The sequence below is a fragment of the Miscanthus floridulus genome, chromosome 10 (assembly GCF_019320115.1).
Source record: "Miscanthus floridulus cultivar M001 chromosome 10, ASM1932011v1, whole genome shotgun sequence".
In the NCBI taxonomy this organism is placed as follows: domain Eukaryota; kingdom Viridiplantae; phylum Streptophyta; class Magnoliopsida; order Poales; family Poaceae; genus Miscanthus; species Miscanthus floridulus.
In genome coordinates this window covers 35,861,118-35,879,292 of record NC_089589.1, presented here as the reverse complement: position 1 = coordinate 35,879,292, position 18,175 = coordinate 35,861,118, and the positions used below count along the sequence as shown (strand labels likewise).

Sequence of the window (18,175 nt, the reverse complement as noted above, 5' to 3'; positions counted from 1 at the left end):
AATTTAATGAAAATTATTATTTTTCCTATGTTTTCATGGTACAAAATGCAATAATTAAATCTTTTTAACCCTATTTCAAAAAGAGCAATTTTTAGGGTGTTACAATTCTACCCCCCCTTAAGATGAATCTCGTCTTCGAGATTCAAACGATGGTGATCAAAGAGATATGGATACTCGGCCTGTAGATCTTCTTCACTTTCTTGAGTAGTTCCATCTTCTTGGTAAGGATTCCGCCTTACTTTGCATATGATAACCTTACTCCAAGTAACTTGCCAAACTAATTCCAAGATTTTAGCAGATACTCCAAACAATACTTAGGTATCTCCAATCACCTGGCCACCTTTCCTTTCTAATCCATAATACCAATTCTCTTTCTTAAAATATCCACCTTCCAACGGAGCCTTTTCACTTTCTTGGTCAGAAAGAGAATCTACCACCAATCTTCAAAACATTAATGATTTTGGTTAAGTTGATCGAACTTGGAATACAATTCTTAGTCCTTGGTGTCGTCCAAATCTTCTTAGCTAATCTCTCCTTTGCTAAGGGCATCGGCAATGACTTTTTCTTCCCCAGGTGATAGCACTTTTCCAAGTCATAATCTTGATCAATACCAAACTAATGATGATGTCATATGCCCAAAACCAACTTTGTGAAGATGTTCCTTAGATTCTTATGATCCTCATAGATGTCACTTATCATGCCCAGGTAGATAGTACCTCCATGCTCCACAATGGATAACTCCAGATCATACGTCAGATGTTCGATCTCATGTTTTCTTGCTTAAACCTCTAATTTTTTTTCTTACATAAGGACACATCCCACACCTTGATAAGGTGCATCATAGTAGATATAAAAAAAACTCTTGTCCTAATCTGGCAAAGCTAATACATAGGTTTTACCTCAACCTCTTTTTTCCCCCATCAAATACTTAGCTGAGGTATCTTGATCCAAGCAAACTTAAAAGCTTCTTCAGTAACACTATCAAAATCTTGATGGTCTTGGATAAACTTCCCGTGAACCTCTAACCAAACCTCATTATTAAAAACTCTGAGTTTCTCTCACATCTTTGAGTGGGTTCCTATCACATCATTAACTTTCTTCAATCCAAACCTTCTTGTCATGCTTAGTATATCATTAGGATTTCCTGAGACTCCATAGAATCATCTGTAGTTATTAGATATCTCATTCCTATGTCATCAATGCCTACTTGTCTTGGGTATGTTGAAGATTGGACTTCCAGCTAAGAATAGCTCGAATTGTAGAGCCATATTAACGAATGCATCAATTCCTCGTAGATGACCTGATAACTTATCAACCGAGCAAAGGATACTTACTCTGGATGATGAAACCCTTAAGTGATATACATCCTCTGGGTACCACCTTTCTTATCAGATTAACCGATTCTTCCAAGTGAGAGCTAGAGAGCAAAACTGAACTTCATATGGCACCTTGAGCATTCGGACCCTTCTTAGATGGATAGCTTGCATAGGCATGATCATCTATCTTATTGATCTCCTCCAAAGGTATTTGTTCCTCTATACTGACATCTGAAAACTCACAGTCCACTTTACTATCCTCAGTGTACACACCTTTCAATAGATCATCCTTGCATTCCTCAGGTGCAGGTTGAATACCCTCATACTCAATTCTTTCTCCTAACGATGTTATTAGAAGCACCGAACGTTGGGCATACTTAATTACTCCTTTACAAGCAGATAACCATCCCTTTCCAAGGATAACATCAATGTCCATCAACTCCAAACTATAAGGTTTGCCTTGAAGTTCTTCCCTTTTATGTTAAGACTAACTTTTGGGTATATGCGGTTTGACTTCTTTTCTTCTCCTAGAGAGTTAACTATTAGGGGCTTCCTTATTGGAAGCATAGTTATCTTATGTTCTTCCACATACTCCCTAGAGATGAATGAATGTGAAGCACTGGGGTCAAACAACACCATAGCAGTGGCTGAGCTTACTGCAATCAAACCATAAATGACCTCCTTAGCTCCATGAGTGGTAATGAGATCCACATTGTTCAACCTGCCTTGAATGTAGTTTCGCTTTAACTTATTGCCTTGCACCTGCTCCTTATGGACATTCTGTTCTGGCTCCTGCTGCTGTTGATTCTGGCTTTGATTACTCTCAGCAAGCTTCTCAAGACAATTGTTCTTATACCGTTCAATTTCACCATAATCATAATCTTCCTCACAAGTAGAAGTATTTGTTTTCATCAAGGTGATAGTAGGAGGTGACAGACATGGCTCTTGAGAACTAAAATGCTGCACTTCATCATTGGGTTACTGATACTGATCCTGATCTGTACTCCCAAGCAGATTCATAGGGTGTGACTGACATTCTGGTTGTGTCGCAAAACAATGACGAGTGTTTCTTAACTGGCGTTGAAGGTCATGCTTTCTCTTCTTCTCTTCCATCTCTCGACGCTTGTTCTCAATTACAATTGCTCTATCCACCAATGTTTTGAAATCAGGATATACAACAGTCATCAACTGCAATTGAACTCCATCATTCAGTCCTTTCAAAAAGCGTTTCTGTTTCTTAGCATCATTATCCACTTCTTCTAGAGCATAGCACGACAACTGAGTGAACATGTCACAATACTCACACACTGTCATAGATCCTTGCTTCAAGTTGAGAAACTCTTCTTGCTTAAGTTCTACCTCACCTAACGGGATATGGTAGGACCTGAAATTCTCCTTGAATTTCTGCCAGGTGATAGCAGGAGCATTGTTGGGACACCCATACTCAAATGACACCCACCAATCTTGGGTAGTTCCTTGCAGTTGACTGGAAGCATAAAGCACCTTTTCATGGTCATCACACTGAGCTATGTCCAATTGTCACTCCACAGGTCTAAGCCAGTCATCAGCTTCTAGTGGTTTGCTTGTATGAGAGAATGTCGGTGGGTGTCCCTTCATAAATTCACCACGCTTGTCAATAGGTGGTGCTTGATGTAGGTTGTTCAACATACTTTGAGCAATAGTCTGTAATAACTGAGTCTGTGTCATCAAAGCTTGATCTATAGATGGGGAATTGGATGGTGGTGGATTAGAATTGGCAGGATTCCTTCCAGCACCTTGTGAAGCACTTCTCCTGATAGCAACCATCTGTTTTCAACAAGTATGAATTAGGACTCAGTCATTTGTAGCATTCTTAAATGTAGCTTCAAGAGATGGCAAGATAAGATTGATAGTATGAGAGACAAGACAAGACCCCACCACAGAGATAATCGATGCTTCCCAATGAATAACTAGAACGTATGAAACTTCATCTTGCTAATTCTTCAACTTGGCTACCCTCCTTAAGAAACGATCAAACAGAGTAGCTTGCATCTTCTTCCAATTAGTATCAAGATGTTCTGACATTCCAATGATACTCTTGTGTATGGGCAAGGACAAGAAATCTGAAATTCCTCGCGGGGTGAAAAACAGCAGTGCAGTAAAACAGCCGTAACTCTCATTCTGTTAATCCAATGAAGTTGTAGCTTATACCGTTGGAAAGCTTATCAAATCCTCCATAACTTTCTTATAGAACAGTTTTCCGAATTCTGCAGTTCCAGTAGTAAAAAATAGTGCACAACAGAAACTGCTCTAGGTTTCAGACAGCACAGGTGCATCGTCTTGTGATTTTCATAACTCCATAACTATAATAGGTATCAAGGTGATTCTTGTGGTTGGAGAAATATATTGAAGTCTACTATTGTTCATAATTTTCTCATGATTTCTGATCGTCCAAAATCAGAGATATAAGCCAAAAAGTGCAGGCTGCTCCGAAAAGACAAGATAGAGGAAACAACAGATAACCAAAATCCGACTATTTATTTCATTACTCCTTATGCCTTAGGCCTATTAACTAAATGAAATTGTGGAAACATCCAACAATATCATTGCAATTATTATAAAGATTCAAAATAAGCATAAGCATAATGATAATTCAACAAAGCAATAAAGGTGCATAATTTAATCATTGACTCAACTTACGATACTATCGTCCTCATTGTACTAGAGGTAACAATCCTAAGACTCATCTTCAGATTATGCAAGAAGGTGGTGAGGAATAGTTCTAAAAACATATCAAATCAAGGAGTGAAGAAGAGAAGAAAGACTTTAAAATAAGCACCAAGGTAGAGATGAATAGCAAGGATAGAGATATAGTAGAGAAGAAAATATCAAGGTTCGTAGAGCAAGGGTTTTTGTAGCAACTTCTAAACCTTAAAACGACCAGTTTCTATTAGGCTTGCGTCCTACAGTCAGCATTGCTCTGATATCACTTTGTAGCACCCAGTTTTAAAAACAAAACTAGATACACACCATATATGAGTTCAAGAAGTCAAATCTCACATATAGCTACAAATAAGGGTAATATCGAAAGACAATGCTCAATATATAACATATTTAGTATAAAAGATATAACCTAAGACAACAAACAACGGAAAGACAACTCCGATCTTCGAGTGAAGACTCTAATTCCACAGGCACAACTGACTAGTTGATCACAAGCCTAATTCCTCCAAACTCTAGCAATCTGGTACCCATCTAGGATTTTTTATCCAAATAATTGAAAAATAAAGCAAGCATAAGTACATGTCGTACTCAATGAATATAACATAGGGTTCATGAGGCTCAAAAGGCTGACACTGGTTTAACTGTGATCAGCTTTTAATGAGTCATGGTTTTAGCAATAAGGTGGCAACAAATTTATCCACAAGCCCACATAAACACATCATCAGGTAAACATGAATAATGAATACCATAAACAGTAATCATTAGTGAACATCTTCATCATCAGTATCATCAGTGTTCATAATCTATTCCGTAAGGGCTCCAAGGCCACTCATGACCATGAGCATGGCTCTTATAACAGTTTTACACTCTGCAGAGGTTGTTCACTTTCACTATGAGTCATGATTTACCCTTTCGCCTGAGGTTGCGAGCCTCTTAACCCACTACCAAGGAAGGTCAACAGGGTTCATAATGAAGCCTTTCAAAGGTTCGTCTAACAAGTTAGGGCCGCTAAGGTTTCCCCATCTATAAGCATGAACTCCCCTCCAAGAATTGACTGACAGAAGGTCAAGAACCAGAATGCACTCAACCTAGTAGGCAAAGGTCATACCTATCGGAGCCCCTCTTGCGCCATAAAGGTAACCACTAACAAGCTAGAAAAGGTCCTCATACTTGACTAGACGTGATCATAAAGCACCACACAAGCATCCATGCAATCATACATGAGGCAAATAATAGAACTAAATTAGAATAGTACACCAACCATAGAATCAAGATAAAAAGTTTGTAAAAAGAACCTACGTCTCACTACGAACACACGGACACGAAGATCACGAAAATCGGAGCTATAACGAAGAAGTTATGAATTAAACAAGATTTTCTTTAATAAAACAATAGATTAAAAATAACCTCAAATTTCAAAAGTTGAAAATATATTTAACAGTAGCTTGAACATGTAGATTACTCAATTACGAATCTAACACAACTTGACCGGATCAAATCGGAGTTAAAACGGAGATTTTATGGGTAAAACAAGATTAGTGGCAAAACTGTAAATAGATGAAAGCGTATTTTGGATCTAACCGAAGAAATTACGTTTTCAAAAGAAGAAAACGTTTTCTGGAAAGTTGCTATGGACTGCGGGTTAGATTATTCAAAAGCCGAGGGTCTCTTTAGCAAAAGTGTAGGGACAGCGGGTTAGAACTAAAAATCTTGCGGGGGCTCTTTTACAAACTTGCTAGGCGAATCGATATGTTCTAATCCTAGCCCTTGATCTCAGATTGGACAGATGGGAGGGGGATGGCGTGGCTGGCCGACCGGAACAGGACTGAGCGCGGTGGGCTAGAAATCAAGCAAGCTCGTCGGCTTAGTTGCATCTACGCCTACGGGCTATGGCGGGACGAACCAAAGACATCGGGAGATAGAGAAGGAAATGGCGATGTCGGCTAGGTGGCTTACCAGAGTGCGGAGCGACGGAGAGCGGCGCTGTGGCTTGGGGCGAGGCGACAGCTTGCGATAAGGGTTGGGAATGGGGCGGCGCGAGCTCGGCTACTATTTAAGGGGGCGGGTGGCGTGGAGAACACGGCAAACGGCGAGGATGAGGCGGCGACGGAGCCCCGGCGGCGGCGGAGTCCGTGATGGACATGATGGCAAGGTAGAAGAAGACACCGACACGTGGGGCCGGGCTGACAGCGACACAGGGCGCGGAGAGAGGGGTGGGGACGTGGCCCTTCGGCTGGCTTGCCGGGCCGGCCCACGAGCAGAGGCGCGCGTGGGCGACGCGGTGCTGGGCCGCCTGCTGGATTGGGCCGTAGGAGAGGGAGAGTGGAGCGAGCCGTGGAAGAGGAAAAGAGGGAGACCGAGGGCCACTCAGGCCAAAAGCATGAAAGGAAGAGAGAGAGAGTTTTCTCTTTTTCTTTTATTTCAAATGTTTTTCAAATCTATTTGAATCATTTTGAATTTTGGTCAAAACCACTCACCTCAATAAATTAAATGCACCAGCATGTATGCATAACAATGTTGCTACATCCTATAATGAATTTTAATTTAATAAAAAAATATTATTTTTCCTATGTTTTCGTGGCACAAAATGCAATAATCAAATCTTTTTAACCCTATGTCAAAAAGAGCCATTTTTAGGGTGACCCCATTTCGTCGTGTGCTAGCAGCCGGCAAGGAGCTCCGAAGGCGCCGTTCGATTTGGCGTGAGGAGGTCCGATGCCTCCATCCTTGTCGTCCTTGACCGGGGTGCCATCTTCTAACTGGCGGCACCTGAGAGTTCAGACTTCCAAAACTACATTTGCATTTTTGGTCTCTGCTTAAACATTATATTAAATATTAACACTTAATCGAATCTCTAATAGTGTCAGCTTACACTTATTCAGTTCAGTACAGAACTACAAATGTTAAGAGTCCACTATAACACAACATACTTTTGCCGACACTTTCTATTGCCGACACCTTTGCCGACAGATAACCTGCCGTGAAAAGTTTTGCCGACAGTTTACAAACAGTCGCGCTAGAAGCCATCGGCGAAACTTTTGCCGACAGTTAATAGAATCCCCGACACTTTATGTGTAGGCAAATGGTCTACCTACGCCGACAGTTGAAACCTTTGCCGACAGTTAAGACCTACGCCGACAGTTAAGACCTTTGCCGACAGTTTATATGTTGACCAAACCATTTCCAAGGTATTTTCCAAACCATACCATGCCAAAAAAACTATCGGCAAAACTGCATATATATAATTACAATTAAAATAATTTGACAAATCCACTTTTGCTCATATATAGAAGGCATCACATTGAACAAATTCACTTGATTTTTGTATAAATAATATATTAGATCTTCCGTCCATACACCAACTTGATATATATAGATATATAGCAGGTCAAGTGATGATCATAGTGCATAGAGCCATATAGATTAGTGATCAGTTACAGACAGTATAGACATAGTACAAGTCTTGTATTAATTGGTTATGACTAAAGCTAGGTGATCAATAGACCAGGACTGCAATTCATGTCGTCCTGCAGCAATTCTCGGACACTTGTTGCCACTCCAAAATACTTGAACACTAGCTTCGTGCACATATGGTTGCTGCCACTCCAAAATACTTGAACACCAGCTTCGTGCACATATGGTTGCTGCCACTCTACAGAACATGTAACAGCTCTTTGATCGAACCTCAAAAGCTTGCCAATCCAAAATACTTGCAACACCACATAGTACCTAACATGAAAAAAATATGAAATGTCAGTGCAATGTGCTCTGTACATTAACTCCTAATATGAAATGCACAGTATGCAAAATTCCAAAATTATGTGTGCACAGAAAAACTTAATTTTTTTTGGAGTCTATCATATAGTTTCCTTGTCCCAATTCCCAAATGATGGCATTATGATTTAAAAATAAAATAACCGTGCAAACACTCCATATTAATGATGCCAGTATGAAGGAAGCTGAATTGGCATTGAGCCATATAACCACATGCAGGGCATGATATATGCATTGTATTATCAGCTATGGATTGCATGATCAAACAAGCCATTGGGAAAAAAACTAGTTGACAGCAGATTTAGTTAAAACCTGTACTCACAAACAGAAGCATCAAAGCAATATGGTATATAATCTAAGAAAAATGACAAGGAGTTACAAAAATACAATATCAACTTTTGTTCCTCAAAGGTTAAGGATAATCATCTCGACTAAACCCCCACAAGAGTACAAGGAGTTCCTCAAAGTTAAGGATAAACAAAATGGCAGGACACTGTTACAGGACACTGTTGAAAACATGAAAAAAGCTAATGATTCTTCATACTCTGCATTGAATGAAGATGATTTCCAGAGAGTGGTTTTTGAGAACAAATTAGGATGTGATGTTTATCTTAAGAAAAAATTGGAAGACAGTGAAAACATTATTGAGCTTTTGCAGCATGAGAGCAAAGTTTCGTTGTTGCTGCCGCCTCCCAGATTTTCGGATAAACTAAATGTGTTATCCAATTCAACGGAATCAAGATATTATGTTGTTGTACACATCTTTGAGTCTAAGGTTGTACTTGAACTTGTCTCATTCTGCAAATGCATATATTTTTTCTGTATGAATATTACAGCTTCTTTTCTTTTTCTCCATGTAAGGGCTTGCCTATCATAGATGACGGCAATGGTCACAGCTACTTCTGTGCTTTACGTTTACTTATTGGAAGCCATGCTTCTGACCAGCACAAAGTGTTCCCACGGAGTGCCAGGACAAGATGTGTAAAACCTGTGGAAACTACTGGGTTACTGACCCACTGTGCTAAGTGGAATGAATATTTTATATTTGAAGTTCCAGAACAGGTACCGGTCCATCTATGTCCTTTCCATTTGTTTCTTTTCTCTCCCTACAGATGTTCAATGTTCTATTGCATCATTTCATTCACAAAAAATCTATTCCTAGCATGTGGGCAAGTGCTGTATGATTTAACCTTTCTTCTTCTCTAGTGAAATAACATGCAGCTCTCATACGTATTCGATAAAAAAATATGCAATTTGCCTTTCTGTTTCTTTTGGATCGTATTTTGTAATATCATGATAAGTCTTATAATAAATAAATTATTGAATACTGATACCGTTTTTATTTTTCTGATGCAATTTGAACTGGAACATATTTTTTTCCTGTTTAACCATGAGATAAACTTATTTCCATAAACATGATGAACTGGATGAGCAAGATGAGGAAGATTCCGACGAGGATGATCCCAAATTTTAGCAGGACACTGCCTGTGAGTATAGGAAACTGATCACTATCCAAGCTGGCAAACCAAAAGGCCCTATTCATTCCAGTGCACAAGAATACTAGAAGATTTGGTATTGAGTTGTTATAAGATCGCTTTTGTGGGTTTTATAATGTCAATGTCTTGCTTATGCCATTGAATCCTATTCCTCTCTTTTAGTCCATAGTGATCCAGCAAGTTTATATTGTAGTCTTACAGTATCTAATGTGAAAAATGGGGGAAAAAGGAACTACAGTGTTGCCAAGGTTACAGGACACACATGATAATTCAATAAAAGGCTGAATTCCGTAGCTCCGTACAAAAGATAGGCAACACATGCTATCTGTTAGTTGAAAATACAAAATCATTTATCCCTAACACTATCAACATTAACCAATCATAAGATTGCCAGTAATTTCCACTTTCTTCATGTTTTTATACTCGCATAGTATAAATATGTGTGACTGCTGAGAGCAGTAAAGCATAATACGTTGGGCTTTCATTTTTCAGGGGCATGATAAAGCGCTCCGGTTGATGCAAGGATTTTTCAGAGCCAATGGGGGCTGTGGGTATGTTAAAAAACCTGACTTCTTGCTGATGACAGGTCCAAACGGGGAAGTATTCGACCCCAAAGGTAGTTTTCCAGTGAAGAAAACTCTTAAGGTAGGTGTATGTTTCCCAGACTTTGACAACTGAGTTTTCTCAATCGAGCTAGTCCAGCATATACCTAAATCAAATCTGTTGTGATGTCCTAGCAGGTAAAAGTATATATGGGAGATGGGTGGCACATGGATTTCAGCAAGACTCATTTCGATGCATTTTCGCCTCCAGATTTCTATACCAGGGTAAGGCAACAAAGATGTTCATTTGGGACTTCTGTGTTTATAACAGTTTTGACATGAAAATCATATGCTGGGATGAAGTTGTAACTAGTGGTTCGCAATCGACATGCTCTCTGAAAACGTACAGGTAGGGATCACTGGAGTGAAGGCAGACACTGTGAAACAGACTACAGTGAGACTACGAGTTGCCATTTCTCAAGGTGTCCAGGGCATGAGACTACTATGAAACAGACTACAGTGAGACTACGAGTTGCCATTTCTCAAGGTGTTCCATGTTCATACAACACAAAACAGATTACTAGAACCATGTTTAACTTCCAAGAACAGTTGCAATTAACCAATGCAATTAACAAATAGTTATGGCTTCCTCTGCTAGCTAAATATATACATCAAAATGTTCAAGTAAAATACCTTCAAGCTGTGCCACCACCTTTTGACTGCTGCAATGACTTCTTGTCATCCTTCGTCTGCAAATATATTACTAATCAGCAAAATATAATGATCGTTTTTTTCAAGAATATAAAGAGGTTAGACCATTACTCTGTCATGTGGCCAAGCAATGCATCTCCCACGAGCCTCTAGAATGGTGGTGACACCTTCGTATGGATGGGGCAGTACAGCGTTCCTCATAAACACATGGTTAACAACCACTTCACAGAACTGCACGCCAAGAGCAGTACCCCCAACAATAGCCCTTGGGTTCTTTGTTTGAACGGTAGCCTTTGCCACAGCAACTTCATAGGGCCTTACTACATTATATAGTATCACATCTCTGCCGCCCTAAAGCATAAAATATATTTTAGTAGGGTAAAAATACCAATACCAATGCAATATGGTCTGATTCAGCTTAAAGGCGTAGCAAGAACACAAAGGAAATTACCTCATTATGTTGCTCCTCTCGAAGGACCACTCGTCTACTCAGAAAGTCATCATCATCATATAAGTGCATATCAGCCATATCATCCCCTGCATATGATCTAGCATCTTGTTCTTGTTCTTCTTCATGTACTTCTTCATCATGATAGGTTGGTGCAGCCCTCAAGCTCTAAATCAAAGTAAAAACCATTGAACAATTATTGCACTGCTAAAGAGAAAAATGTAAGAGATAAAGGTTAACAGTTACCACCTGTGGTGCACTATTAGATCCATGGGGAGTGCTATTGGCATTCTGTTGCTGCAGCAATCTATCTAGAGTTTCTTGAATTATGTCCAGACGATTTGTTAGATCTTCCACTCTCTTATCAGATTGCCGACGAGCTTCTATCTCCATTTGAAGCCTTGTTGATGTGTATTTTCTAGCTCCAGGCATTTCCAAATCTACTGGACTTGGCCCCAAACCCACAACACGAACATATCCATTCTTCTCTGCCCCACAAACATAGGAATAAGCATCACCTTCCTGGATACTCTTGTCTCTCAGTACAAGATTATCTCTAATTGCATCTTGAAGTGCATTCTGCAGCAAGCAAAAATAGATTTGCAACTCCTTTAGGTTATTGCAGCAAGCAAAAATAGATTCTGCATCTTGAAGTACAGGTTTATCACACTTACAATTGTTGTTGCAACTCCTTTATGAGGTACTCCATTCTTGTGTGTGTGAGTTTTGATAAACAATTCATCTCTACGAGGGGGACGCCCTAGCTCCTCACCCTAAACCATATATATGTTATTGTAGTTACAGGATACGAAGAAATGGGAAAACAAACTAAAAATAGACGTTGCATACCATTTCATTACCAACACGTGCATGACTCTTACTCCCAGTTGTATGGATTTGGGTCAACTTTGAACGGTTTGCTTTCCCCCTCAAAGAACAGGCCTACCAAATTATTTCATGTTTATAATTCTGTGCCACATACATTATGAAAATGAGCGAGTAATTTGTAACTTACAGCTGCCTCCGGAGACCTCCAATGATTAACTAGCCACTTCCAGTCATCCATATGAACTCTGTCATCGCATAGAGCAAACAGTTCATCATCTTCCATGTCATCATCATACACCTTTTTCAATTCTGCTTTAAACTCCTTCCACTTCATAGCTGCTGTCTTCATAAACCAATTGAAGACACAGTCGTCTACTTGCCAATATAGCTGTACAACACACAAATAATAAGTTAGGACTCAATCACATGACTGCACTAGGTAGATTTGCAACCAATTTCACTACCTGTGCATCTGTCCAAAGCTTATACTTTTTTGCGTGGACAGACCTTCCTCCAATCATCATGTGGAATTGGGAAACCCTTTGTTCTCACAAGTGTTCCAATGAAGTTAGCAAATCTAGTGCCTGATGGTCCGCAAGGTTGACCACACGCATTGACTTCCAATTGGAGTTTAGGCTTATTTTGCCTTGCATAGATATCAGCCTTTGTAGTAGGTCCTCAAACATTTTTTTGGGCTGTTCGGGAACATATGGAAAACAAATACAGCATAGTACACCCAACTTAGGTATGCATGATGCATTGCATTATTAGTTGTCACAACATAGAGATGAATACCTTCATTAAGTTGATTCTCAAGATGTTCATTCATAGCTTGCATATCAACATGTGTGTCACTTATTCTAGAGCCAGATCATAAGTTACGTCCAGTTGCCTCAACAGGAGTTCGGGTCTACATTTGGGGACACAATTAGTTCAGATTTCCATAGACACTTCACATAATTCTGTGAGAACATATATTTCAGATTCATGGGAATACATACCTTTTTATTTTTGTTTGTTTGATGCATTGAGCTAAGTTGTTGTGCAGTAGCTTGAATATTCAGTTCTTGCATTTTCTGCACCCTTAGCCTGATGTTTTCATTCCTTTCAGATTCATAAACATTTGGCTCCATGCCATTTTCATAATCAGTTGGCTCCAAGGATTTTCTTTTTCCCCTTGCTTTTGACATTGTTTATCCTAAAAAACAAAAATGAATTAGTACAGGATTCTCATAAAATAGTAGTTCAAGTATGTAAGCAATCAACAATTAGTTCAGACCAACAAAGCAATTATGTCAAAGAAAATTCTGCATAATACCAGCAACAATTGATGGTGTTTGAGACTTACTTCCTCTTTCTTTCAGCAACAATGACCCCATCTATATCAGTCCTTACATGTACAACATCTCCAAAAAGACCACTGAGATCAACATTTGCATCCAAATCAGGCATTGGGTTACGTATTTCATTTTCAACCGCCATATCATAAAGATCGCGTGGTTTTGACTGGGCAACAACATACCAATCTGATTTAGGACCTTCCTTAACATAGTAAATCTGTACAGCTTGTGATGCCAAGATAAAAGGTTCATCTAACATATTTTCTCCAGTATTGAATAAATGCTTTAAATTAACACTTGTAACCCCAAATTGATCTTTTTTTACCCATTTATCTTTAATGCGATTGTCCACCCAATCACATTTAAACAAAACTATGTTTCCTTTGTTGCGATAGTTTAACTCAATGATTTCTTTGATGATGCCATAGTATATCTTATTTCTCATAACTAGGTCCACATTGTTTCCATTTTCAAAGCAAGAGGTCTGGGCAACCAAAGCTACTCCACTGCCTTGAACTGGTCTACCCTCATCATAGGAGAACATATGGAATTTAAATCCATTAATTGCATAACTATTGTATGTTGTTGCAATCATGAAAGGTTCATTTGCCAAAATATGTATCTCTTCTGGTACTTCTACACCACTTTCAACTAACCCTTCCACCTGTAAATATCACATTATGTCTAGTTAATTTAACTGTATTAGATCTGAATAGAACATGTTAATCACGCCTTTACTTACATGCTTTCTAAACCAATCATGAAACGTTTCATGATGGATATGAGTCATTTGTCGTTGATTGTGGCGACCAATCGAGGAAAGGTACTCCACATGTTTACTGCAAAGGTGTGGTACCCATTGAGAAATTTATAGATAAGAACACGAGAAATGCAATGTGCCAAGTTGTGTGGATTCCTTACTTCAAGTATGGTTCTATCTTATCATAGTTGAAAAATACATATCTATGTGCTTGAACCCAAGTTTTGTATTCTATGGATACAGTGCACTTGCCACTCAAAGCTTGCCCTGTGCTTTGGAAGAATGGTGTAGTACAAATTTCACAGTCCATACTTTCACCATTTCCTACTTGTCCAGTCTCATAGCCTTTCAAAAATTTGGAGCAGAAAGTAAGACACTCATCAAATTTGTAGGCCTCACAAATTGATCCCTCTGGATGACTTCTAGTACGAACAGAGCCCTTCAACTTCATCAAATACCTATGAAGTAATAGTTTTAGCGTGGAATCTAACTACGAATATGTTCAATAGCAATTGAAAATAGTTTGGTACCTCTCTACTGCCCACATGCTACGATAGTGTACAGGACCAGCAAGTCTTGCTTGAGTAGGCAGATGCACCATCAAATGAACCATGCTATCAAAAAAAGATGGCAGAAATATAGTCTCAAGGACACTTTGTGTCTCAGCTATTTCAGCCTCTAGTTTTTGCATATCACTGATACAAATAGTGGGCGAGTAGATCTTCTTGAAGAAATTGCTCACATGAATTAGTGCTGCACTTACTCTTTCTGGCAGTATATTCCGAACAGCAATGGGAAGTAAGTGCTGCAACAATATGTGGTTGTCATGGCTCTTTAATCCAATTATCTTCTTCTCCTTAACTTGCACATTACGACGCATATCAGATGCATAACCGTCTGGGAACTTCACATCCTTCAATACTTGGCAAAATGCTTCCCTATCATCAGGACTCATTGTAAACTGTGCTGGAGGTAAATAAAAGTTATCTTCTACACTAACAAGATGAAGATCACTTCTAATGCCAAGTTTCTGGATGTCCAAGCGAGCATTTAAGTTATCCTTGGATTTTCCATCGGTGTCCAAAAGTGTGTCAATAATATTCTGACACACATTCTTTTCTATGTGCATAACATCAAAATTATGCTGTAGAAGTAGGTCTTTCCAATATGGCAACTTAAACCAAATGGATTTTCTTTTCCAAACAGTTGGTGGCTCATTAACTTTCTTGCGTTTTCGCTTGGATGGCTCCTCTGTAGTTGGATTGCACTGACGCTTGGTTGGCTTCTTGGTTACTGGGTCCTTTCTGAAGGTTGTGCATATATTGGCTGTCAGCTCCAATATTTCCTCTCCACTAAGAGGTCTAGGTGCTGGCCTAAGTTCTGTGGTACCATCAAATGAATCTGCATCAAACCAAAACTTGTGTTCGGCATCTAAGAATCTACGATGGCCCATGTAGACACACTTGCCTCCCTTTTTTAGTTGGAAAGAACATGTATCTAAGTGGCATTCAGGACATGCAACTTTGCCAGAAGTGACACATGCCACCAAATAACCTAGACCTGGAAAATCAGATATGGTGCAAACTATGGCAGCACGCAGTTGGAAGGGTTCACGCTTAGAAGCATCATATGTTCTTACACCATGAACAAACATTTCTACCATATCATCAACCAGCGGCTCAAGAAAGACATCCATATCACCACAAGGTGCCTTAGGTCCAGGGATCAACAAGGATAGGATGAAATTGGATTGCTTCATACACTTCCAAGGTGGAAGGTTGTATGGGATCAAAATAACGGGCCAAATGCTATAAGTTGATTTCATGGTCCTAAAAGGATTAAAGCCATCGCTAGCTACAGCTAGTCTAAGATTTTGACTCTCTGATGAAAATACTGGATGCTTAGAGTCAAAATCTTTCCAGAAAGGAGCATCAGCAGGATGCCTCAACAAACCATCTTGTGTGCGTCCTTCATCATGCCACCTTGTGTCACTTGCTGTTTTTGAGCACATAAAATACCATTGTAGCCTTTTCTTTATAGGGAAGTAACGCAGAACTTTCCTAGGAACCCTATGCACATGTTTTCCACTAGGACTACTGTTTTCTAATTTCCATCTTGAAGTATCACATTTTGGACATACATCTTTCTTCGCATGCTCCTTCCAAAACAGTATGCAATCATTCTCACATGCATGAATTTTCACGTAACCAAGTCCTACACCTTTTTCCATTTTTTTAGCAGCATTAAAGTTTTTAGGAAGTGATGACTCTTCAGGTAAGACATCCTTAAGTAACTCTAATAACATGTCGAAGCTTTTGTTACTCCATCGCCCAACGAATTTGATATGCAGTAATCTTACAATGAAACGTAGCTTCGAGTACTTGCAACCTGGATATAGCTCCTTGCCAGCATCTTCTACCATTTTGTAAAAAGCTTCCACATCCTCATCGTGCTGCTTCGTGTTGTCTACTTCTAAGTCCCCCTAGACATCTAAACCCCCAGCTATGTCTTGAAGTAAACCAGAAATGTCATCCTCTTCATTTGGGTCCCCTACTTCTACCCTTTCATGTTGGCTGCTATTTGTGAAAAAATTGGAACTAGGTTCACCATGATTCACCCATGTTATACCCATCTGTAAATCCCTCACATATCAAGTGCTCAAGTACAATACTACGGACCCTCCAACAAGAGTTCTTGCATGCCTTGCAGGGACACAAAATATGATTTCCTTTTGCTGAATTACTAAAGGCAAACTCTAAAAACATATCCACTCCTTCTCTATACACAAGGGTTTGTCTACAAATGATGATCAAGATATCAGACCAAACACCCTATGCATGTAGATTCTAGTATATGGTCATAGGTTTATTATGTACCTAGGCTGATCCATCCATGTTTTATCCATGACACACCTTTTACAAAATGCAGTGTCAAAAGAGTGAAATATTACTCCCAAAATAAAAAATCATTCAGTTCAGATTGGGTTGTTCAACAAAAAAATAAAGATCATGCCAAACAATTGTCCAAATTAAATCAATTTCACCACACTTGATGCTAAAAAATTATCTCACCACAAGCATGACATCACAGATCACACACAACCTGCAATTCTAAGCCAAATGCAGAGACAAAGTTCATAAGAAAAGGAAAGCATACCAATCAAGCAATGATAGTAGAAGATCTTGATTGTGTTGTGTACAAGATCTTGAATCCTACTGGTTCCTCTGCAAAATCAACTAAGGCAGTAAACATCACATCTAAATTGATTCTCCAAAGAGGGGAAGAGATGGTGGGCAAGAGAAGCAACCCAAACCTTGAATCTTTGTAGCCTTTCTCACCTTTGTCTACTCCATTCTGCAACCAAGAAAAAATACAAAAAAAGTAAGCTGTGCTGAAACCCTAGCACGCAGAGGAATGGGGATGAGAGGAAGGGGATGCGGAGATGACGCACTTGGATGTGGAGGGGAATGGGGATGCAGCGGCGGCACCGCTCTTGCTGGCCGGCGGTGGGCTAGGGTGACGGCGGGCTGGGGCGATGGAGGGCTGGGGCGGCGCCGTCCGTTGGATTCGGCAGCGAGGGCCTACTGCTGTATGTTACAGGGCTCCGGCCAGGGATGACTTCGGCGCCAGCGGGATTGGGAGGCGGCGATTTGGGCGTCAGGGGTTGGGAGGCGGGATTGGGAGGCAGCGGCTCCTGGCGGGATTGGGAGGCAACGGCTCCTGGCGGTGCCCGGCAGCGAAGCCCTGCTGGCGGCGCCCGACGGCGGAGCTGTGGTGGCGTGCGGTGCCTGCGTGAGTGGAAAGGGGAAGGGAGCAAGAGACGTACGAAGCGTTTTCTCGATCAAAAAAATGTTTACCCTTTTAGCTCCCGCGCATAGTACTGTTTTGGCGCGCGGTCTCCCACCCACAGCGCGTACCCCTTCGCCGACACTTCGACAGTTGTTTAGGTAGGCTAGGACGACACTTTTTTTGTCTAAAAACTTTCACCGACACTTTATGTGTTGGAAGTAGAAACGCCGACATATAAGCTGTAGCCTTATATTACTATTGCCGACACTTTAAGTGACGCTAAAAAGGTAAAGAATTGCCAACACATTACTTGTTGGGAAAACCCTTGATTTACCAACACATGATTGTAGGGAAAAGTGGATCATGGTGTAGTGGTCTGTCTATCCAACAACCATGTGTTTTATGCAGTTTCAACACATGATTTTTTTACACCATAGAATTAAGATCGAACAACCTCCATCCTCCTTC

At 40.0% G+C, this 18,175-nt stretch overlaps 1 protein-coding gene and 1 pseudogene across 1 annotated transcript; one reads left to right on the top strand and one right to left on the bottom strand.

Moving 5' to 3' along the window:
- The first annotated feature begins 9,208 nt into the window (after positions 1 to 9,208).
- On the top strand, positions 9,209 to 10,339 carry LOC136488401 (phosphoinositide phospholipase C 2-like). The gene is made up of 4 exons (XM_066485344.1): positions 9,209 to 9,280; positions 9,782 to 9,934; positions 10,030 to 10,116; positions 10,241 to 10,339. The coding sequence occupies exons 1-4, from the start codon at positions 9,209 to 9,211 to the stop codon at positions 10,337 to 10,339; spliced, it is 411 nt and encodes a 136-aa protein (XP_066341441.1).
- Positions 10,340 to 13,162: 2,823 nt separating this feature from the next.
- LOC136488400 (uncharacterized) lies at positions 13,163 to 16,823 on the bottom strand (annotated as a pseudogene).
- Between the last annotated feature and the right edge of the window lie 1,352 nt (positions 16,824 to 18,175).